Raw genomic sequence first — 24245 nt, 5'->3', positions numbered from 1 at the left:
AGGAAATGCTGCAGGAGCATGCACCACTCCAAAAACTCTCAAGCAAAAGCCATGGCTGCTGGCAGGGCCACTTAAAGCACACGAGAGCAGCCCTGCAGCTGTTCAGCTCTTGCAACTGAGAACAAAAGATAGTGCAAACACACAAGGAAGGTCAGGAGCTGCCTAGAGCCCCTGCTATCCCTCACATCTTTCCTGTATGAAGTGAAGCACATGGGGGACTGAGAATGTGGCACAGCACCACCCACTACAGACTTTCCAGTCTAAGGAAGGGGAAGGAGCAATCTGTCCATCTTGTTTCTGGTAATGTTCAAACTACTTCTCATCCAAGCCACAAGGCACATGCATCCAGCCCCAGGGTTCCAGCGAAAGCCCTGCACAGATGTCCCCAGGCATCACTCAGGTAATAGATTTTTAAAGTTTACTTGACTTTGAACTCCATAAAGCTGAAGAGTGTTTTCTGAAAAGCCATAGCATACACAGAAGAGAAACCAAAATGTTCTAATTAAAGGCCTTCTCCTGTTATCAGAGGATATTGGATTAGCACAAACCACATCAGAGGAAACTAGTTAATCCATGTTTGGTTGATTTGTACACCGGGGAGGCCAAAAGATTTTAGCAGTCACTATTATTTACAGCAGCTATAACATCCTGTCAGTTTAATGACAGAAAATCCAGCGTTACTTTTTTGGCTGAATGATGAGGCTTTTCTTTTTTTAATATGTACACATTTCTAACTATCTGACTTCTAACCCAATATAATAAATATACTTTGATTTGTGATGTTAACTTCAAGAATATCTATGACACATGAATTAACTGTGCTGATAACCTCCAGAGAGTTGCAAATAGGAACATGATGTAACAGCCATGGTAAGTCATTTCAGGAGTACTTTAATTCCACATGACAACAGTTCTCTTGATGGAGGGGCGGGCTGGGAGAGGCCAGGATTTGCCTGGATTATTCTCTAGGATTACTAGTGTGCATCCTGACACAACATCTACAGTTATGTTCAACAGAAAAGCATGAGAACTCTGTCATGTCCCACTGTGTGCATAAACCAGAACAGCCTATCCAGCTTTTGCCTTGCTTTCTGGGTGAACATACTAATAAATAATGAGCATACCTCTAAACACACTCTTTGTTAAAGTGAAAATGGGGTTCTTCATTTACGGTCCCAAAGTTTCCACCTTCCAGGTGGGTCGTTTCTGGCCTTTTTCTCCTTGGCACAATGTTTAGACAAAGAAGCGTCTGTATGCTTCACTAACCCTCACGTTGTACTAACTCTAGGCTTGAACTTTCAGGCTAGGTGATATTTTTCCCCTTTTCTAAATGAATGCCTTGTTCAACACATTGTTGATACAGGGCTGAAGAGAGGTATATTATACCATAAGGGACCAGTTTACATACAGCAATACACTTTTTTTTTTTATTAATGCAATCCATCATTTACCTTATCCTCTCTGTGAACAAAACAAAAGGATCAAATTTATATGTAAGTGCCTAACACAGAGATTTTTGTAAGGCTTGTTTATGAAAAGAGAAACCAGTGTGGGAGTAAAATATAATTCATAACATATAAATACTTCCTAAAGGTACAATAAAGATCATGGCATCAGCAGAAATAAAAAGCATTATGGGAGACATAGTAGCAGATCCTCACATTAGAAGGCAGCAGAGAGAGGTCAGGAAGGGAGGGTAAGGGGGAGCTGGTAGCCCCACTCTGGCCCACACAGAGTGAGCAGCAGCATTAGCTGAGCAGGAGGGAAGAGGACGTGAAGCTTCTGTTTCTGATAAGTCTGTTAAAATGCTGCTTCTAGCAAGCAATATCTCAAATATCAGCTAATACAGACATTTGATATTGCAGTAATGGCATCTGGACCAATTACAGTTCTTTTGTATGCCTCTTTTCACATAACCAGAGTGAAACCAAGTACTTGTCTACTTCTCCTATCTATAAAGAAAATAAGGCATGATGAATTAGGTGCAAGTTCCTAAGATTTTAGGCACCAGATCTTTAGCAGATGTAAATAAGCACTGATCAGCAGAGCTGCTCTCACAGAGCTCTGCCCTGATCTACTCGATCATTGCCTTCTGCTGCGGATCAGGCATCTTCCTCCCCTTTTATAACAGAGTAAGGCCAGCAGGGGGAAGCTGGATGGGAGTGAAGACACAGGCTGGTGTAAAAGGAAAAGACAGATTCCAAAAAAGGGAGACAACACGAAAGGCAGCCCAGAGATGAACGAGGGAGGATTAAAAAGCGTCACTAAGGAAGACAACGTGGATGGACCATATTCCTGGAAGCACAGACAGAAGGCAATGAGGGGCAAGCTGTAGTCAGGGCTGTATTGTGCAGAGTAAGAGTGGTACTGCAGTCCAGAAAACTAGGCACAGCTAGTAAAAGGGCAGGCTGGAAGAGTTAAATATCACAGTCATTAATGAACTGAAATTAGATTATAAATCCTTTCAGATCTGTCACCCATTGTGGTAATGATGCCCTGCCTCTTCATTCCACTGCAGAGACCAGTTCTGCTTACGAGGCTGTAAGCAATTAGAACGAGAGCCCTCGCCACCATGAAACATATCAAGAGATACACAGATCAGAAGACCAGCACATCACAAACTATATACTTGTGGGACAGCTACTATAAAGTAAACGTAATAGGATATAATGTTTTTGGCAGCTGCTGTCAGTTAACAACAGAAATAGGAAAGATAAAAAGCAAGAAAACTAGAGGGCAAGAGGCTGCAGTTGCCACAGACAAAATTTCTGTATCAGAAATGGAATGGAAAGAAGATAGCGCCCATCAGGAGGCGATCGCTTCTCTTGTTATTGGTATAACAACAAGCAGTCCTCACTGTGAACATTTGGTTCTGTTCTGTTTTCATGTACTCTGGGCCTCCCAAACTTGCTGGTCCTGTGAAAACAAGCCTTCTGAGAAAATAAGCAAAGAGTTTAGGAAAAAAGTGACACTTTTTACAACAGCAGAAACAGCTATTGAATTCCAGCTTTGTAGGACTGCTGTACTGTTGGTTGGCAGCTTTCAGAAAGAGAAGCCTCTAGGTCTGGGGTTTGTAAGCAATTTGCCACACTTGTCATCCTTGCTGTATAAAAACCTTTCCCGGAGGACATTGTTCTAAAAAAATTATCCACCGCAAAGGCCAGCAGCATGCTCATCGTGTCTCAATCAAGGCTGCATAAAGAGGAAAGTCAACCATGCATGTCTATCATTTGGACGATTAGCCTTTCTGACTGCAGACACTATTCTAAAAGGCTAGTCCTTAGAAGCACCTAATTTCTCAGTTGGAAATTATTTCTCTTTGTCTGTCAGAAGCGCATAGCAATGAATGTCCTCTGAGAACAATATTCAGTGGCTTAAAGCAGAATCAATGCAAATACATCACAAGCATCCTGTAACCTCTCTACAACCAAACAAAACCAAAAAAAAAAAAAAAGTGTATTTGTGATATGGAGTAGCTGAAAACAACAAAAGAAAGATGAGCACAGAACACTAGTCCTCGTGCATCTCCATTTACACTATTGATACTGCTCCTGTCAGTCTCCTTCACTTAGCCTGTATTCCCTCTGCACCTCATGAGCTCTATTAACTACTATTATTTTTAAAGAGGAAAAAATCCACGTGGTCAAGAGAAAAGGAAGAATTGTTTCCAAGGAACTCTTCATAGTCACAATACACTGCTTTAATCTCCGAACTGTAATCTGTATCTGATTTATACCAAATTACACCACCTTCTATTATCAGTTACGTTTTTTAGTATCGTCCCATCTGCTTGTGTTTCCTGGTAATTCAAAGGAAAGGAAAGCCATGAATTGCAAGAGCCATCCTTGCAGATCCACGAATATAAGGGTCTGAAGAACATAACTCATAAAATAAAGCAATTTAAACAACATAAAAATTCTTGCTTAATCTGTGATAATGATTGATCTACCATCCTGTGTACTTTCTATGAAGGCAAAGTTCTGAGCCAGGCAAGGTCTAAGAATTTCCAGTTCATCCTTACTTTCCTTCCTTCATTCTTCTGTGACATTTTTAACATCTACTCAAAAGAAATTCTTCAAAGGGACCAGATCTGAACCATGATGACAAAGGCATGTCTAGATGGAGCTAGCAGTAACACCGCGGGTTTTTTCAGTCTCAATTGAAAGGAAGGTTCACTTCTTTCCCTATCTGTCTTATCTCTGAGATCAGCAAAACACAGACAAATTGTCTTCTTAATGGGGGAAAAAAGCACAAGCAAAAGCATTTTTATACTATGGGGTTGCAACAGCCTTTACTTTCAAGCTCAACTAAATATCAGCAAATGCAAATTAATGTCTCACTTAATATGAAGCTCTTCTTGCCAGTCTATAATCCTCCTCATCCTTCCTCCTCCTCCCCTGTACTCTTGAACTTTATGTGGTCTCTGGCAGCTATTTGTAAATTAAAAGGCACCACTGCACAACAGAGGTGTTTTTGTTTGACTTCTGCATGCACAGGCTGGGATGTGAACTGAAGGCATGATTGTTGGGACTGCCTGCCCAACATGCATAAATCAAGATTTATTTTTGTGATTTTTTTTTTAAATGAAGTGAATTAAAAACTATGGAAGATGCCATGTTGACAATTTTGGAGGCCAAAATCTTTCTCTAAACAGACCAGGTACTGCATAAACTGTATTCAGATCAGTTTACCTATTAACATACCTCAGCTCTATTTGACTAGGGCCATTTCAAGGGGCAAGAGGATTGTTTGGTGTCTGTGCCTGTTTAATCTTGGACTCTCAGGCAAGACTGCTAATTCACATACTGGTTTTCCTGATCTATTTATCTCTTCACTGAGAGACCACCAACAGCCTTCCATCCATTGCTCTGAATCTCTAGCTGTCTGGATTTTGAAAATATCAGGTCCTAAAACTCTCCTTTTAAGAAAGTATCTTTCCCTTCTGCTTCCATTTTGGGATATAATACAAACTATTAAAATGAAACAGGCTTCCATGGTCTCTCTGAAAAACTGATTTCTCCAGCATAACATCTCTCTGGGGATCCAAAGAACAGGATTCCTGCACATCCCCACACAGGACAAGGCAGTTCCCAGAGGGCCCCCTGCCCACTGTGGGGTGACTGCTGTCCTAAATAATCCTTGAACTCCAGTTACCGCACTTGTTGCTGTTACGTGTAGTGTTACTGGGTGGGTACAAGGGCAGCAGATCTGCAAACATCCCCCTAGGCCTACGCAGCCAGGCAAAAGCAAGGTACAATTTATCTTTCCATTCTTAAAATCCCAGCAGCAGGAACACACAATGTTCATGAAACAACCATTTTAATTCAGCATTTGCCTTCTGCTTGTGAGAGTCGTAGCTGAATTTGGTTCATATTGTTTCAGAGCCTTGCATCCTTTTGCCTTCCATTCAGAAGCCTGTTTTGATATCTAGTCCTAAAGAAATTCACTTCAGATGGTAACATTTACACGACAAATACTCAATTCAGCTTCTGATTCAGATCTTACTTATTTGTTGTATTTCCACAGTTTGCTAAAGCATAGCTTGTTATGAGGTATGAAATGTCAGTCTCCAGAAAGTATCAAAATCCATTACTAGCCTTTCTTACTACTATTACTTATTATAATTACTTACTATTCACAGTTTGAGTTTCTTATCAGCCGGACTTTGAACAACCATTACAAATTTGGACTTGAATCATTTACTTCAAAACAAGTAAGCACATTGCAATGTAAGGCTGTGTGCATTTTGTCTCTGCCAGTTAGGAGGAAGATGCTAACACTCCTCCAAGGAGATGAACGAGGGGTATGGGTGGGTGGCAGTGCTGTAGGATTAAGGTGTCAGGAACAAGGGAGGGAGAAAGCATGTTACCACAACTTTGCTTTATCTGTCTTGTCAGGTCATTTGATCCTGGACTAAGTAATGGGCATGTTTACTTAGTAGTGTATTTTTGAAAGATTTCCAAGGGGACCAGAGAATTTAGTGAATACTCTTCTATCTCACAGTAGTATGTACTTTTCTCAAAGTAGAAAAAAAGAATTGGAACATGAGGGAGCAAGTTAAACAGAAGTGGAAGGGTGGTTGAGAGAGGTAAAGATAAGTGTAACTCGCAGAGAAAGGAAAGCTGAGCTTTGTCCACAGTCTGGTATTTTAGACTCACTTGCTAGCTAGAACATATCCTCTCTATCCATGTTTCCATATGCTCTAAGACTACCCTGCAGGAGAAACAGATTGATATAAATCATTGTGTAACACACAAAAAAACCCCCTAGAAAATCACAAAAAACCCACTGAGATGGAAAGGCTTCCTATGAAAACTCTTAGAGCCTAGAAGGTGTTTTCAGCTCTTACAAACCTTCCTTGAAAAACTGAGGGGGGAAAAAATAAAAATATGCAGGGCAGGCACCCACCTTGTATATTTTCTGTCGAGACAGTAACTGGGAAATCCGTAAGAAAATATTAATAGCCTGCCTCTGTGGTACTCTTTGCAGATCTGTTTAGTCCCCCGACCAAATCTCCACAGTCTAGCCTTGAGAGACAGTGGATGCCAACAATGCCTTAAAACAAGGATTGTCTCTTTAATCATTGCTTTGTGATTATTGCCTGAGAATTTAGTGAAGGGAGACCTAGACATATGAGAAGAGCAGTTTCAATTTTTATACTTTAACTCTAGTTTTTGGTAACTGATTTAACTGGTAACTGGTCTTTCCTTTTTCCTCCTTTTAGATGCAACAAAAAAGCAAACCATTTACTGATGCATATGTAAATCACATCAGGAAAAAAAAAAAGCCTTCCTGAATGAGAAGAAATGTTGACATTTAAGATGCAATGCTCAGACCGGAACAGGCACAGATAGAAGGATCACAGGTTCAGGAGACAGGCCACCTGAGGGTGCAGTGATGGTGAGAAGAGCATTCCAGCTAATGGAGGTGCAACAGCAAAACTGAGATAAACAAGAGACATCAGCGGCAGTTAGGGGCAATAAGATGCACATCAGAGACATGGATAGGTAGATGGAGAATATTTATGAATCATTTCCAGAGAGGAAACAAAAGGAAAATAATCTGGATTTGGATTGATAGGCTTTAATAGCTTGACAGCAGCTATTATTGTGTAATGAGGATCATGGATACAAGTATCACGGATACTCAGTTTGCTGGCAGTTTCTGTAAAAATACTTATGAACCCTGAAAGTTTCACCATCCACGTGAATTCATGTACTCAGAGTGCTTCAGTCATGTAGTTAACAAGATGAAAATGTTCCACACACTGCATTTGTCAAGAGTAAGCACAGGTAAATGGAGTCTGCTCACTTCTCATTTGGCCAATATAGTTCACCTGCTTTCATTGCTTCACCTTGAGCATGAAGCTGGTGAATTCACCTACTGCTGTGTTCTTCCCTGCAGCTCTAATCTACACCATTTACATTAGTGGAAGTAAAACGTGAATGATGAAGAGTGACCAGCCAACAATGTACTATTTCTGAAGTTAACCAAACTGAGCTGAACACTTACAGTACTAATGGCACGCACAGAAAGCTCAGGATCAGTGTGCAGATAATACATCCTCTTGTCCTTGCCCACCAACCCCCGCTACAAGTTCTCTCTCATCCTCTCCCCTCCAAAGGACTTACTTTCTTCTATCTCCTGTTACTGAAGAAACCAATATTTAAGCAACAGTTTTCTCCACCCTTTTAATCTGACAAATCATGGAGGATATTCCTGTGGCAACTAACTGTGATGAACTATTCTGTACAGTAGATTGAATTCTTCACTAATAACAATATTACATGCAGAAGCTTTTTAGACTACTAAAACCATGTTAAAAGCAGGATGACATATGATTTACAGTCTTTGACTCAGAGCTCCCATATTGTTAGTTTCACAAATGATGTTGCTTTCCAGAAAAACCGTGGAGTAATAGTTGTGCTGCAGTTCTTTGCTAAGCTTCTGCTCCATCAGTGTATCGGGCATTCAATCAAATGGGCTTCCCTTGATAGCCCTATCTCTCAGTGGGCCAGTGTTGCTTGGATGGAGCTGTGTGAAATGGCTGCACATTGCACTAGCTCCAATATCTATTTCATTGAGAGCAGAATTTGAGTGTCCTGAAAATTGCTTAGCAAATAGGACTTGAAATCAAAGTGACAGCAGTCTCATGCCCTAAGTAAGGCACATTTTGGTACCCAGCAGGGGACCAAAGAGTAGTTCTGAGTCATTAGTTTAATTCTATTGAAAGGAACCATGCAGAGGCCCCAAATCAGGTAAAACCCTGCCAGGTCAGTGACTGACAGACATAGGCTGTGCAAGAGAGGACTGGGGGGAATACAATCATGCAGTGCCAGAGAACCAGATACTCGCATTTCTCTTTGCCCAGCCCAGCTATTACACCTCAAGAGGCTCGAGGACGCTGGGGATTTCATGCCACTGCAATCCAGAAGGAGCTTACAAACCTCCAGGGAACAGTCTGCATCAAGTCGTCCTGAAACCTGAATATTTGACATTTGTAATGTCTTGTCTGCTTTTATATTGTGGGCTGGCAGTGGGAGGAGAAAAAGATAAGAGGTTTATGTAGAGGAAGGCTAATAATCAGAATACTCTTCTTATTCAGCATTATTAGTCCCTACTGAATTAGATGGATCAGCAAAAGATACTTAATTTCTTTGGAGATAAAAAAGAACAGTCTGAAATCTTGAGGAAATATTGTGCCTATTAGTGTCTATGTAAAAGCCCTAGAAATAACACTCACAGAGATAAGATGAAGAATAAGAAAATAATAAAGGCAAAAGAGCAAAGGCAAATTTCCCCCTATGTGCTGCTCTGCAATTAACTGTTTGAAGCAATTCCCGATCCCCTTAATCTCAAGAACTCTGCTTATCTGCCCATCCAGTTATTTTTAATTTGTACTTCTATTATTACTGCTGCATTATTAATACACCCTGATAAGATAGGAAATAGCTTGGTGGTGTTCTGTTTCAGCAATGCCTCGCACGGCATAATAGTCTTTATGATGAATAACTCCCTCCCATCTAAGGAGATTCATGATTCCCACTGCTCACGGAGTGCGAGGCCCTGGGGGAATCCAGTTTCCTCCTCTGCGTTGCTATTCCATTTCCCAAAAGCAGCCTGGGCCTCCTTGTGTTTACCACATCTGCACACACTGTTATCAATCAGGGTTCATGCCTTCTCCTTCTGTGTGGCCAGGCGATACGCATCCCCGGTGCCTCTGTCAGATCTCATGCCAGCACATACCTTAGCACTGCTCCTCATAGCTGACAAAAATGCAATGTTTAAGGTATTTTCTTGGGGGCGGGTGGGGAAGAGAGGGCAGCTTTTCTAGCCACACTGCTTCCAGAATCTGGGCTCAGGTGCTGCGGCCAAGCTAGTCAAGAACAGATTTCTATTGTAAATCAAGATTTGTATTTGCAACACCGAATGGTGGAAAGAAGGGAGCAAGGCATTAAAGCAAAGATAATTATGCTCACACTATACAGTTTGAAATACATATGTCATATTTTCTGTGGGAAAAGGGGGCAGGGAAGAAAGGATCAACAGTTTTTAAGTTTTCCCACATCTTTGTTTCTGTAATGGAGTATGTGATGCCATAAAGGTTATTGTACAGCTTTCCTCCTGGCATTTTAATACACACCACATTTTGACACATCTTTTTCTAACTAAGCGTCTCCCCTTCAGTACAAACATTGTAAATTGAGCAGATCTGTGGAAAAATCCAGCAGCAATTAATATGGATGAGAGCAACTGGGATCTACAGAAATGCGATAGAGCCTCACAGATACCTAGAGAATTTAATGTAAAATGCTGCTATTTGTATGAGCACTTTCAATCACCTCATAGGAGAAAAAAGATCATGCAATGTATAGGAGGACTGAGCTAAGCAAGGAGGAAGATATTATTCTTGATTAAAATCCATGAGAGGTTACTGGGAATGTCTTAAGGGCATGTTGAGTTCTGTCTTTAAAAAAATCTGCTAGTTTACAAATAAAAGCAAGTCTATAGCTAGTTAGCCTCCCAGTTTTTTCAGATAACTTGCTCAGAAACTCCATATGTAGCTTTTTCCTATGTATTTCCACTGTACTGGTGGGAAGGGGGAGATGAATAAATTTATACACATACATACATGCACCTACACATGTTTCTAGATACAAATGTACACACTGCATATGTGTGTGTGAATTACACATATACCTACCCATCCACCCACCATAGGTGCAACCACTCTGTTTCTTACTTCTGAGTGCTACAGGAGAGGTTTTGAGGGCCACAGGCCTTAAAAATGTATTAACCTACCTCCTGATTTTTTAAGATCAAACAGGTCAATGATTTCAAACTTTGTTTTTACCTTTACTGTATAGAAAGGTTCTTTCATAAAGAACAATGGGAACATTAAAGTATTGCTTTTCATACCTGGCATTTCATATCTCACTATCCAATGAAAGATCTTTTAACTGCTAATCACTTTAGCAACAATATAGAAGAAAAAGTCTATTTACATTTGGAAAATGAAATGGCATTTGGGTATCAGGAATCCAGATCCACTAATGAAATGTTTCCAAACCCCAAGCCACACTGCCTACCCTTCTGGGAAGGAGTCCTCACTGGAAGCAATTCACAGGTCACATTACAGAGCAATGAGAAACTGGGCATCTAAGGGCCAGAGGCTCTAAGCTAATGGGTGTGCACATTGTGACCAGCTTCACAGATCCATCCTGGCAGAAGTACAGCTGAACATCTCCGGTCCTTAAAACAATAAAGATCAGTTCAACTTTCCTTTGGTTTGCATAAGGCCAAATGTGCAAAAGCCTGCTTGGTCCTCTTCCTTGAAGGTCTGGTTGCTTTATGCAACCTGCTCGGATGCATGCAGGTCTGCTCGACCAGACCTGGGTGCCGTATAGTGAGCCTCCAATGTTTCTTAGATTGGAAAGCAGAGGATGCAGACTTCCATCTGGAGGAGAGATGCAAGTCTCTAGAACTTTCTGCAAGCATTTTGTTACTATATCTCCCAGTAGCTGGTTTTCTATTAAAGTTAAAGGTTCAGAGCAGAACACAAGAAAAGACTGTGTTCCTACTAAGGGATAGATTCATTTCACCTTACTTGAGCCAGCCAAAACACAAGATATCTCATTCTAAGGTAGCTGTCTAGGTTGCCTCTGTAATCCACTGAAAAAGAAAGGAACATCTAGTAGGCAAATCAGCCCATCCTAATATAGGTAGCACTTCTCTCCATTCCTCCATGGGAGGAATTCGTATGGCCACCCTAGATCAGAAGGACAGTGATCCCTTCACTTAAGCTAGCAACATGAATCGCAGCCTAAGGGAGTGCAATAATGGTGACACTAAAGTGTGAGGAAAAAGATAGGGAGATAATGACTTGGAGCATGGAGAGACAGGCTTCTCATAAAAGCAGCACAAAAAATGGATAAATGTCTCCAGAGAGATATTCCCAGAAATGGGTTTGATTCCTAAAGGAAAAGGCAAGAAAGGGGGAGATTGTGAATGAGAAGTGATATATCTAATGGTATTCTCAGTATTAAAATACAGTTCACACTAGGCTCTTCCTCAGCTGAGCTGGTTATCTATTTAAGTCAATGTTGTACCAGAGAAATGAGGTAAAGCCCAGACCTTTAGGATAATGGAAAGCAGAATAACCTTGCAGCTGAATCAAAAGGCTCAGCCGAATCATTAGCCCATGATGTTACAGCAGTGCTCTAGTGGAGCCTCCTGCAGTGTCACCATCCCGCCTGCACCGCTGAGCACGGCTCTCAGACACATGCTGAGAGGAGTCAAACACAAAAGGAAAAGGCTGGGAGGAGAAGAGCTTTAGGAAGTTTTAAAGAAGAAAAAAAATTGTAATAAGGCCTACAGCTGAGTGCTTAAAGTACAGTGCCTACAATTTGCATAAGATCTCAGAAAACTTACCGTGATCCCAGGTTTAGCAAACTATTCAGCATTTCAATTCCTTCCTCAGTATTGTCTGAGAAACAGACAATATCCCCTTGTAATTTTCAGTTTCTTTCATCTTGACTTTCCTGATTTATATTAACCTCTTCTTCATGGATTTAAAAATGAATTTAATGGGGTGAGAGGTATGGGGGAGAGGGCAGGGAAGAGGGGGACATTTCAAAAAGTACTACTGAAAGTCTTAGAAATGAAGTGGAAGTGATTAACTAGAACTATCATAATGCCCCAAAATATCAACCAGCAGTACAACCTAAACTGAAAAGCAAAGGAAATAAAAATACAATAGCTCAGAAAAAACTTTGAGGAAATCAAAGTGTTAAAAACAATGAGTTTTTATATTCTAGAAAAATCCAGTAATTTTCATTCAAATTGCATAACCTTCAAAGTTTAAGAGATTTTAAAATGTGGCCACTGTACTGTCATACTATTTCAACACCATGAGAATATGCTTAAAGCATACTTACTGGGTGACCAATATTAAAGATTTCTGGAGCTTCATTAGGTTGACAACACTGAAACAGTCAAATAATTGACCCAATATGGGCCTTGTGTATAAGGCTCATAGCCAACTAGAAGTCTACAAATTATGGTCATTCACGCCACTAAGTGACTTCAATCAAGAAAACAGTCAACTAACCCAAAAGGTATAGATTGTTGGACATAAAATCATGCATCTATGACTATGCAGAGGGCGCTGTATAAAGTCACTTCGGAACGTACAAAACCTAGCACCACCAGCCTGAAGTAATTTGAGCAAGCTAATTTTCTTTTGATCCTCGATATCTACAGGAAAATTCATCAAAACAGACCAAAGTAAACAATACAAAACTAGGCTTTACAGCTCTTTCCCTGGGTGAAATGTACTATAAAAGAATCACAGAAAGGATTGATTCTTCTAACACAGAAATAAGAAACGTTACCAAAGTGAGGTACAGCCTTTTTCATATTTTGTCTGTCCAGTTCAATTCCACCTGGAAATCTCCTCCATCCACCTCCTGTGCTCACAAGCTCATTCATCAGTACAATTTCTGAATACACATAGGATGATGTCACTAAGGGGAGGAACACCATTTTTTGTATTCTTTGAGGCAAAAAAGTAATTTACTGAGCAACAGCCTCTTATCTCTTATTTGCTATCATCAACAGTTGAGGCTCAGATTAGGGTACAAGTCTTCCTCTATGACATATAGAAAGAGATGCTTTCTTTCCAAAGCCAAGAGTTTCATTTAAGGACCGTAAGTTACTCTCTAGGAAAACCTCTCTTTCTGTGTCGCTGTTTTCACTCCCCCTCCCCCCCCAGTGAAAAGGGAGATGTCTACTAGTTTGAAAGATGGCTTTATTTTATGGAAAATCAGCAAAGGCAAAGGAATTAACAGAAGAGAAAGATACATTAGTATCACCCTTGACCACACAGTGCCCAGAGGACTGGAGCACTCTTAATGCCATACAGCAGAACTTCTCCATTTTGTGGAGTCAGATGTAAGGACAGCAACAGTATCTGCCTTCAATTTTCCCATTTCAGATGTAAGCCTATTCCTTGCTGTCCACCTCCATTTACCTGCCTGCATCTGCAATGCTCCAGGAAACCATTATGCTAGCATCCACTTGCCACAAGCTCCTCTCTCTGGGATCTGCTCCTTGCCAACTGACCTTAGGAATCCCATTATCAGGAACAGCAGCTTGTCAGGCCAGAACTGTGGAACCACTTCCTAAGCTTTTTACAGCTTGCAAGTGGGCCAAAATGGACCCGCTACCCTTAAACTGGCTCATTACTAGGTAGGGGAGAGACCTAATCTTCCCTTCCTAAAGGGGCTGGCTAGATTATATGGCAGAAAAGCAGCCCTGCTTCTCCACGTCGGAATTCTCTCTTGCATGGTGTAAAGTTCAGGCAATGGGCCAGGTTTTCCCTTAACAGGCTTGGTTGATACGTGCTCCTAGCTCCCATGAAGTAGCAGCTTCTGCACTTCACAAAGAGAAGGAAGAGCAATTATGGGCATTCTCTGAATTGTGGAAACATGACTGCATAGAAATTTCTTTAAAATATATCTTTCTTTAAACCTCACAGCCAACCAAATTGCAATCTGACAGACTGCTGGTATGTCTGGGTTGGTACTTCCACATCCAGGATAAGCTTTACTTTAGAGGAAGACAAACTAAGTGTGCATAGAAAATACAATCGAGGGAGGTAAGAGATTATTGTTTATAGCAATTCTTCCAACTTCTATTAATTTCACCTTTTTCTTAAAGCAGCTTGAGGTATTAAAACTCCTCGCAGAAAAGCCCGCCTAGCAGGAATCTAGCCAGAGAGCACGAGAAAGCCTCCGTCAGGTCCAAACAGTACATTTGGTGAGGAAAACCCCAGTTCTGAGCAACTCTGTCTGGAAGGCAAAAGGCCATGTGGATTTCATTCCAAGTGGAACCAACTATTTAATTTGTACAACAACCACGTTGACAACAAAGATGAACACATATGTCTCCTTTAAATGCCTCAACGGATTGTCCTTTTTTTTCCCCTCATTTCAGTTACCATGGTGACTTTGGGCAAAACCAGCTTTCACCTCAGAAATTGTTTTCTGTGATAAAGGGTTTAAAATCGCATTTGTCATCTAACCATTAATTTTTTCCCCCGTATACCTGAGTGATGAAGGAGAGAGAACCTCTGCTTTACAAAAGAGAACCTCTTTCATTCTCTCTGAAAACCCTTCAAGATGGATGGCAGTGAAGTGAAACACAGAACGTATTTTGCGAGTTGTGCTTGTTTTTTGCTGACCTTAACACAGGTTTTCATAAACATCTGCTTAACGTATACCATAATGTTGCCATAAAAATCCTCACATCCACCAATCAGCTAGTCAAAATGCAAACTCTGAGACTAGAAAAGGAGGTTTCCTATATCTTTTGGACTTAATCAAGATGCACATCGATTTTTTTCCCTTCAAATCAACTTTGCAAATCACGTAAGTCTAAGAATGTCTCTTTACTTTCCACTGCACTGATACAGAGTTGACACAGCTATTGAAAACATCTTTTGACAAAGACTATTCAAATCATGATTCATACAGGCTATAGCCAATAAAATATTTACTCATTATTAACACACATATTGTGCTGTTATAGCTTGGATTAAAGCATGTCAAGGCCAGTGCAATTACTGTTGCCCTACTTAGTGAAAAGTCCAATAAACTATTTTAAGGCAGTGGATAGCTGAAATACTAGCAGTTTGCAAACCCAAAGCATTGGCGTACACTTCTGTCCCCCCCAGAAGACAGTTCTGAATCTACTCAGAAACCTGAATTGCTTGGGCAGTAGAGCTTTCTTCACTGTTACTTTTGGCAGGGGTACATGTAAACAAGAAACAGCACAAGTTGAAGCAACAGGGACAGAAAGAATAACAGGGAGAAGAAAAACTTGAACAAACATTGATACTGTAGGACAAAGAAATGCCCTTAAACCAAGGAAGGAATGAGACATTGAACTCCTAGCTGAAAGGACCTGGTGGAGTAAGAACGAAAATTGCCTTTGGTTGCTTCTCTCTGTCAGCAGCATTCAAGATTTTGTATTTCCTTGTAAAGGAACTGAATTGCACTAACAATACCTGATCCATTCCCTTCATAACCTCTTTCCCTATCTGGAAAAAATCTGCAAAGCACTGCATCTTGACTAGCCACTTGGATCAAAAGTATAGTAGCATGTTATATGATCAATATACGAAGTGGGATGATATGATGTAAGACCATCTTTTGATTTTTAACAATGATACTACCACTGCCTTTTTTAGGCCAAAGACATAAGGCTCTGCCTGTTAATCATCAGTGGTATTCTGCCTTTGTGGACCTCCTGTCTCCAAAGAGGCAAGGAGTATCACACTTCTCCCCCAAAAAATGTGTTTTCCTTCACCAAACGGGATACTCACCAGCTAGCCTTTACAGTGGAAACCTTCAGTGGGGCTTGGGGAATTGGGTACCAGCTCCCAGTGACTGTCACAAAAAGTCAAAGGAATGACACAGCTGAGTGCCTCTGCAAATCCTCTGCTGTTTTGGTGGAGGCACTTTCAGGTCAGATAAAACCTTTCTTATGCTTCCAGATAGAGTTTTATGCAAATCAATGTGAGGAAAAGGTAAGCTGCAGACTAATGTAAAGTGAATAGTACATTTTAGGCATATTTCAATCAAATATTGTGCTTTAATGGAAGATTAAATTCTTACAGCCAGGCACTGAAATATTATTTTTAACTGAGCCTTCTCTGGTATATGACACAGATCCTTAGGAGAAAGGTGTATGACTCAGGAGTGTCTATCACACCATCAATCTCCTACCAGCATATTGTGGGCATTCCTGGCATTTGGCCATGGCTCGGCTCCCATTCACAGCCCTTCCCAGCCAGGCGCCGTGCTCAGCCCCTGCCCGGAGACTGGCTCCCACATCTCCCACTTGCTTACTAGACTCTCAAAAACCCCTCTCTGTGCTGCTTCCTACCCTGCCCGACACACTTGGAAAGGGCTCCTCAGAAGCATCTGCAGTGTAACCTATTACTCCCCCTTCAAACATTTTAATAATCGCCTCTTCTACAACACCTACCAAAGCTTGACAAGGGGTATCTAATATTAGACTGCTGATGGGTTGAGGACACTGCTATCAAGATGACCGATAATACCTCATTGTTTCTTCTTGCTTCCCATCCCTCTGTCTGCTTGGTCTTCCTCCCTACACTGAGATCTTAAGTGCTCTGGGACAGAAACAGGTTTTTTTGACCTGAATTTATACATTATTTATCAAAATGGGGCTGGGCTCTGCAAGCAGGAGTCCTAGTGCTACAGAAAAATAAAAAGTAAACACAGTATCACGAATTACAGTCCATTTTCCTAATAGGTTGAAATGACTTCCTCATGAAGGTTCAATGATGACTTCTTTCTCCCTGGTAGAAACCTTTTGCATAAGGATCATTTTAATGCACAAACATTGCTATTTTATTTTCAGATTAACAAGTACCAACAAACAAGAATTCACACCAAAAAATAATATAAGTAAAAGTAAACTAATCTCTGCCCAAACATAACAAATACCTCTCAGTAAGAGTTTTATAAGACTACACACAGAAAAATAATAAATAAACAAAAGCACAGAGACCACATCCATTCATCCTAAACCCTGTCCCACCTGAAAACAACCTATTTATTAAGGCTGGCATAAAATTTTTCATACAAGCTGTTTTTCATGGGTAATGTGGGATTCAGCAAAATAACATCTTTCACAGAAAGAACATTTTGGATTTTCATCAAAAGTCTTGGTTTAGTTTTAGTTTTGTTTGACAGAAAATGAAGGGGGCGGGGGGGGGGGGGGAAGGAGGAGGGAAGCAGATTGGGGAGCAAACCTAAACAAACCTTACTAGAATGCCTTTACACTAGTTAATATGAGTGCAGTCATGGAATAATTCATTATTTCTGCATGGAAAGCCTTTTTGCTCTGTTTCTTGGCTCGTTGTCAGAAACGACAAAATAGACTTAAGGAGTATGTTCCAGAAAATAATGGGACTTGGGGAAACTGCACACACAGTCATCCAGGACAGTAGCACTCTCTCTGTGCGTAAACCCAGTGAAAGCAATCTGCCACTCTCAGAATATGATGACTGAAAGACAGCAGAGAGAGAAGGAAAAGTGATGCTCAAGCTGTGGCAGTTTATGGAACAAGACTGTCGCTCAGCCCAAAAGAAAACTCTGCCTTCAGGAAACAACTGTGGGGATACCACACTATCACCCAGGGTCAGCTCCCTCTGCCAGCAAATGCAAACCCAAGGCACGTGTGTATGTTATGACCCATACAAGCACTGTTAATATATTTGCAACATGGTCACAAACCTTTTATCTTACTTCAGGGAGAGCTTTTTGGAAATGAGTGCAGCAAAGAATCTGATCCTCTACTACTTTATTTCACTTTGATACTGCTGTATTTCTGCTAGGGTCAATGGTGTATCTAACATTGAAGTAAAATGGTGATTTTGCAGTCCCAACATTTCACTATTAATATAATCTTCCTCCTTCTATGAAGCTGAACTTTGGCTTTCAAACAATACTTCTTCCAAATTCCAGGCTGGTACAGTTTGATTTGCAAGGCCTTTTGTAAGAAAAGGTGTGAAGCATGCAACCTGAATATGTACTTTCTAATTCTCTTCTCTTTGTCAGTTTAGACTCTCCAGTTGTACCCATATCCATACTAACTAAGCTGCTAATTAAATTTAAATATGTTGCTGATCGGCAAAGCATCCTAGTTTAACTCACAAAAATTATATGACAGCTGAGAAACTCTACAATTGTAAATAAATCATTGTCATCAGTTTTGCAAAGAGAAGTAGAATCTTTGAAATTTCTAGTAGAAGTGAAAATATAAAATGGCAACTGTTTGGTGGCAAGTTCATTTTAGAAAACTGTGAAACGAAATTTAACCTCAAAGTCTAAGCTTTGAAGTACCTGACTTCCTATCCCACAGCATCTCGGATACCCACCTACGCTGGCAAACTGACAGCTCTCAAGCTAACACCAAGCCAGCAACATCCAGCATCTGTGCGGGGGGCTCCCAGCCCTATAGCAAAGAGCCTGCCTCCCCGGAAGCCCTTCCCGGGGCAGTCTGTGCACAGCTGTCCCCAGGGGTCTCAGAAATGCAGAGTCCTTGGCAATGGCCAGCCTTCCAGTTCTGGTGAACCAGACTTTCCAGTAACAAACTATCATGTTAGAAATTGCCTAGCCCACTCAAACCCAAAGTGAAACAGAGTTTTAGCACACTGGGATTGCTGGCAAAATGCTATTGAAACGTAAACCAGAAAAGACCCTAAGTGACTGAAAATAACGTTTAGCTTCCCTGAACCCCCTTCCTCCACATGGGTCCACATTTTATAAATTTATACCTTTGCAGAAAACACTATATGAGAGAAAATGCTGAGAAAAGTAACACAGTTTTTAGCATGCTCCTATCAAAACATATGCCAACCAAACTGAACAGAACATATATAAACAACAACAATAAAAATTAAAAGCAAACAAGCTGGAAATTCCATTACCTCATCCAAAGTTTTCCCAGTCTGACAGATAAATTACATTGTTATCCTGCAGTTATTTACTTATTATGCCTCGCACCTCTTTCTGACATGTTAAAATGAAAATTGTGCTACAGATGTAAACTTATGGGAAACTTTGATGAAAGTATATAAGCTTTAGGTCATAATTATAGGGTAACTCCTAGAAGAAACCAAAGACGTGAAAAATGAAACCGAATTCCAGAAACTGCAGGACAGACATATTTTTGCTAATGGAAATATGAGGAAAAAAATAATTTTCTCTATTTTGACTATATGAATCAACCTAATTTGGTTCACTACTTTGGAGAAGCATGTGTTAAAACATTTTTTAAAACCTCTTAGCTATTTCTTAAATACTCTGATAGCTACGGGATGGTAAGTCTAAACTGAAAAGAAATATCCTCCTTCATCGGCTGGACTGCAAAATTTCAGTCTTACTTACACAGCTGGAAAGCCTGGAGCCTGTTCTGGTACATAGTTTTGATGAAGAAGCAAATCATAAGTCTCTTTGGGCATATTGCAAAAGTGTTTCCCAAACCCTGTCTACTGGAAACCAATGATTAGAGGAGCAAGAAAGGTTCAGATCAAGCTTGTAGTGTTTTGACAGAGCTATATTTGTGTCTCTGTGTGTGTAGACCCTTTTCTTGGGAAGGGTGAAAACTGATAGTCAGGAAAAGTGCCCACACAGTTCAACAAGGGAAATTAGTCCCTTGTTTTCATGAATACACGCTTCATTATTCTTCAATTGAATTTTTATTTTTATTTGGATATAAACTCTCCCAAGCACAAAAAAGTAAGAATCCTGAGAGGATGGCTTCTATTGTAAATATTTTCCGTAGCAGCTTCTTACAACCATGAACAGGTTCAAGCTTACTCCTCCTCCCACTAAAGTCAGAGTATGCATCACTACTAACTTTTATAAGGTCATGACAGATTTGTACATTTCTTCCCACCTACCAGGTCAGAGGAAAGGAAGGGAGCCCTATGTGGGGGGGAATCCCTTTTCAAACAGGGATTAAACCATCCATGAAAGTAATACCATTGTTCTTTGAAAAAAAAAACTGGAACTGCACAACATAAGAAAGTGAGTATCCAAAATCGGCAAGGAAAATTCTGCAGCCCATCCTGTGCTCAGCACTCCTAGATCATACATTACAATTTCTCTTCTAAACACAAAGATTTTCACCGAATTCATTGTCACTGCTTAGTATTCAATGAATATGGAAAAGCCACACACACGGATGCTTGCATAAGAAACTACCTCGATTAAAGCAAACTGCTGTCCTCAGCAACTGCACACGTGTATTCCCAGATGTAATCCCAGGCTCTCCATTTGTGACAGGGAAAAAGGAAGTGCCACTCAGACAAACAACAAAGCAACAGCAAACTACATAGCCACCTTCTCCATCACCTCAACCATTTTCCATTATAAGTATGCACCTAAACAGCATTTTAAGAGGGTGCAATTATGGAGAATGGGAGGAAGTAACATGACAGAATGAAAAAGGAGCAATTCATCATTGCAGTCTGGACAGCAAGGGGATCAGGAACCCAGAATACGCCACAGCCAGCAAGTACTACACAGTTTAAACACAGCTAGAGACAAACTGCTCCAGAAACCCTAGCAGAACGGGCATTATCACTGCCTAGTACCACTGTGGTCCCAGTGCAGGTGCATTTAGCATAGCTGGGCCTTGAAATGTATTACTGCTGCACAATTAGGTCCGACTGTCTTCTAGTCAACTTCAGCTTTATTAGTAGTTCACTTGCATTAAGTAACTTACATTGTTAGGCCTTTGTACGCGTGTTCAGGGACCAACTGCAGTAAAGCCAACCAAGAAAGGACATGGTCTTCCTTTAATGTTTTGCGCGAGGATAAAATCTTCTCCCAAAGAAAACGGGTGTTTTAGTGATACTTGCAAGGCCTACCTTGCCCAAACCGGGGGTGTCTTTCACTTTGCTGACTGCCCTCAACAAACATGGTGGTGCAGGGGGTGGGGAAGTCTGAAGGATACTGCTGAAGCTGGTAGAGAAGAGAGGAGATTCAGGAACAGATGATGCAGAAGGCCTGTGCTTCTTCTTTTTGGAAGACAGGTTCAATTTCTGAGCAGCTCTGTGGAAAAAATGAAAAGAGTAAGCTAAAACAACATCAAACTCATAAACAGAAGCAGTCAGGAATAAAGAAAGGTATTTATTGGATTACTATTTATGTAGGATCTCAGTTTTGATCTCATTGATCCCAACTGTTTTATAATTCTGGTTCTTCACTTATTATTACTAGTTTAATGCCACTGACTTCACAAAGTTGCTCCAAATTTACATAGTCTTCATTAAGTAGGGTCACAATCAGGCCTCTGGCACTATCTCATCTGTTGAAACAATTCAGCCTGCAAGAAAGCTCCAAAATCTCTAATTAAATCAATGAGCTATACAGCACTTTCTGTTCTAAAATTAAGTTCACTCACCAAATGGTTCACACAGAATTGTTTGTCATTCACAAGCCTCTGATTAGAAAATGAATACTTGTGCAATGTTTGGACGTAAGCAGCCACTGTTAAGTTAATTAGTATTAAATGCTCAGGTGAATTTGCTGAGGTGTAAGAAGCCTTGCATAAGCTGTTTTAAATTTTTATCACCTCTTAAAACATAAGCCAGTCTAAAAACTGAACAAACAGTGGCCATTGAAAATACTGCTCTTTGCAATGAGATGGGAGACAATCATACCAACTACAGCTGCATTAACCACTAAGCAGGGAAAACAACAAAGACCGGTTTTAATACTATTCTTAGATATAATAGTATTCTTAGATAAGAATGCTGAAGTTTGTATAGAATTTGATTAAAAACCTAAGCTTTTCTGGAACAGAAACACTGAGTACTTTTGTTTTGCAAAATGTTTTATTTTGAGAGACAATTCAACATTCAGCCTTTGTTGCAGCTGTTTTGTTCCAACACTTGTGCATTCTGCACTGCCCAGGAATAATGTTAATATTAATCATGCTGTCCCACAGTTTTCCTTTTGTAAAATGAGCACTTTAAACAGAGCAGGTCAACTGGAGTACCATCTCAAAGGGGAGATGGATATAACAATTCATGAGTTTACTTTCATGTTGTTTGCTTTGGCAGACAAATTGTGACTTAAGATAGGTATAAAAGTAGTTTGTGCTGACAGTAGCTCTCCTTACCTTGCTGAAGTGTGACAGTCAAGACCAATAATTCTGAATCCTTCTAAGTTTTAAGAAGCTTTAGCTCTATTACACTGGTATCAGTATATATTACCCAACACTGAACTTACAGAAGTAAGTTCAGTGTTGGGTAATATACATTATTATATCCCAAGGAGTCAGGGAAAAAAGACTGACTAGATATATATATACTCATTTCAGTATGCAAGTATCTTGTGTTTGTATCAGATGTCTCAGACACATAAACAAATTACTGCTGGGCATGAAGTTGCCATACGTCAGCTGGTTGTGTGTGCACCACCAGTATGTATCCTTTTAGCCTATGGCAAGTGCAAAGCAGTTCCAGATAGATTAGTTTTTAATAAAAGAAAAACACTGGGAGATTTTAATTGACCTGACACAGAATTATGACTCGGAAGTTTCTGTAACCACCTCCTTGTCCTTGTCCTTCCCTCTGGCCTACAGACTGCACTTCATAACCTGGCCCTGTCTTTCAAGACTCTGCTTTCTTTTTTATAGAAAACATAATCAAAATGCGTTGGTCAAATCCAAAGCAAAAAGCATTAATTTTTCCTTTTCCTAGCACCATTTCAATGGTTTGAGAGGATTCAATTATTTCAGCTTCCACACTGTCCATCACTAATGCTTTTATGAAGATGCCCACGCTGAATCAAGATCTTCTGTGTGTCTTAGCTTCACTAGAAAATTATTTTAAGCAAAATCTTGCACTATGTGCAACAATTGAAAATACAACTGTTGGCCAAACACACTGAAAAATTTACTCCCATAGTCAAGCTCAGTAGTCCAGTCTTAAATATAGGCAGTGGCTCCACCCACTGTGGTCATACATCTGATCTCATTGACTCACCTCAGGTGAAAATACATTTCCTAAAAACCATTTTCTAAGTTGACTGACAGAGCCATTATCCCTCTTGCCACTAAATGCTTCTCCAGCATCTGCTGTTCCTTGTACAAAGCTGATAGTGTAATAGAAACCACTTCTTGACCCAACCAAGCCCATAGCTGGCATTTTCTTAAAGAAAAAACATTGTTGGAGGTACATGGCCTTTTCAAAACCTTGGAACTATATTCTAGTTTGACAGTTATAACCTTTGAGATTGCATTTAGATGGAAGAACCTGCATTTTGCTTTATATTTTTGGCCTGCAACTGGCAAAATGTATGAAAAAGCAATGAAGTATATCTCACAACTTCATGGGGTTTTCTGTTTTTCCCCAAGGAGAGAAAATCAATGCCTGGCAGGCTAGAAAATAATTTACAAGCCCTATCAGACTTGACTGAATTTTGAAGGGGATCAAAAAGGCAATAAGCCTTCAGGTAATTCCCAGAGCATTTAACTGGGAAGAGAAGGATATTTTAACCAGATGTACACTGCAATATGACACAAGCATATACAGTGTGGCTTTCTTGTGAGTACATTTGCATGAGTAAAAGCATTCAGCTTCGGTGGCTGAACACAGTTGGTCATGCCAGCTGAAGCTGATTTGGCCCTGTGATCTAGCATAGGAGGTTAGAAATTCTCACATTTTACTTTTCAAGGCAAGTCAGAGGCCTGGCTCTCCCATGCAGACTCTGTGGACCACCAGACTTCTCAGGCAAAGCACCAGGCTGGACCTTGGGAGTCCTGATGCCGCTGCAGCTCACGGCCTGCCCTGCCCAGCCCAGCCAGCAGCTGTTTAGACTCTGCTCTTTGTACAGGAGCCAGCTAATTTGTTTTCCTTTAATATCTAGTACAATAGGACTCTGATTTCCACTTGCGACTATGCATACTACTGCAGTAATGGTAATGGTGATGAAGGCAGCATGACTTTATGTATTCACAACAAGCTGATCATACTCCAAGTTACTCCCACTTGAGCCAAGTGATATCAGCTATGAACTATGCAGGGTGAGCAGTGGGCTCCAGTGCAATGCAAACCACTTCCCCGCTGTGTGCGGTATGGCTGCGGTAGGGATTGTGTCCACAGAGACACAGGACGAACTTCATCCAAATTAAAT

At 40.5% G+C, this 24245-nt stretch overlaps 1 protein-coding gene across 6 annotated transcripts in view; it reads right to left on the bottom strand.

Moving 5' to 3' along the window:
* Positions 1–24245, bottom strand: part of KIF26B (kinesin family member 26B) — a 312254-nt gene that overhangs the window by 94160 nt on the left and 193849 nt on the right. For all 6 annotated transcript variants that reach the window (XR_012041615.1, XR_012041613.1, XR_012041612.1 and 3 more), the window contains exon 5: positions 20972–21155. Coding sequence is in view for 1 of the 6 variants with exons in the window: in XM_072856504.1 (XP_072712605.1) it covers positions 20972–21155 (184 nt within the window). In the remaining 5 variants the exon portion in view is untranslated. The remainder of the gene's footprint in view (positions 1–20971; positions 21156–24245) is intronic.

This window comes from Ciconia boyciana, chromosome 3, assembly GCF_034638445.1.
Source record: "Ciconia boyciana chromosome 3, ASM3463844v1, whole genome shotgun sequence".
Taxonomy (NCBI): Eukaryota; Metazoa; Chordata; class Aves; order Ciconiiformes; family Ciconiidae; genus Ciconia; species Ciconia boyciana.
Note: the sequence above shows the minus strand (reverse complement) of the source record. Positions and strands in the feature narration are given on the sequence as shown.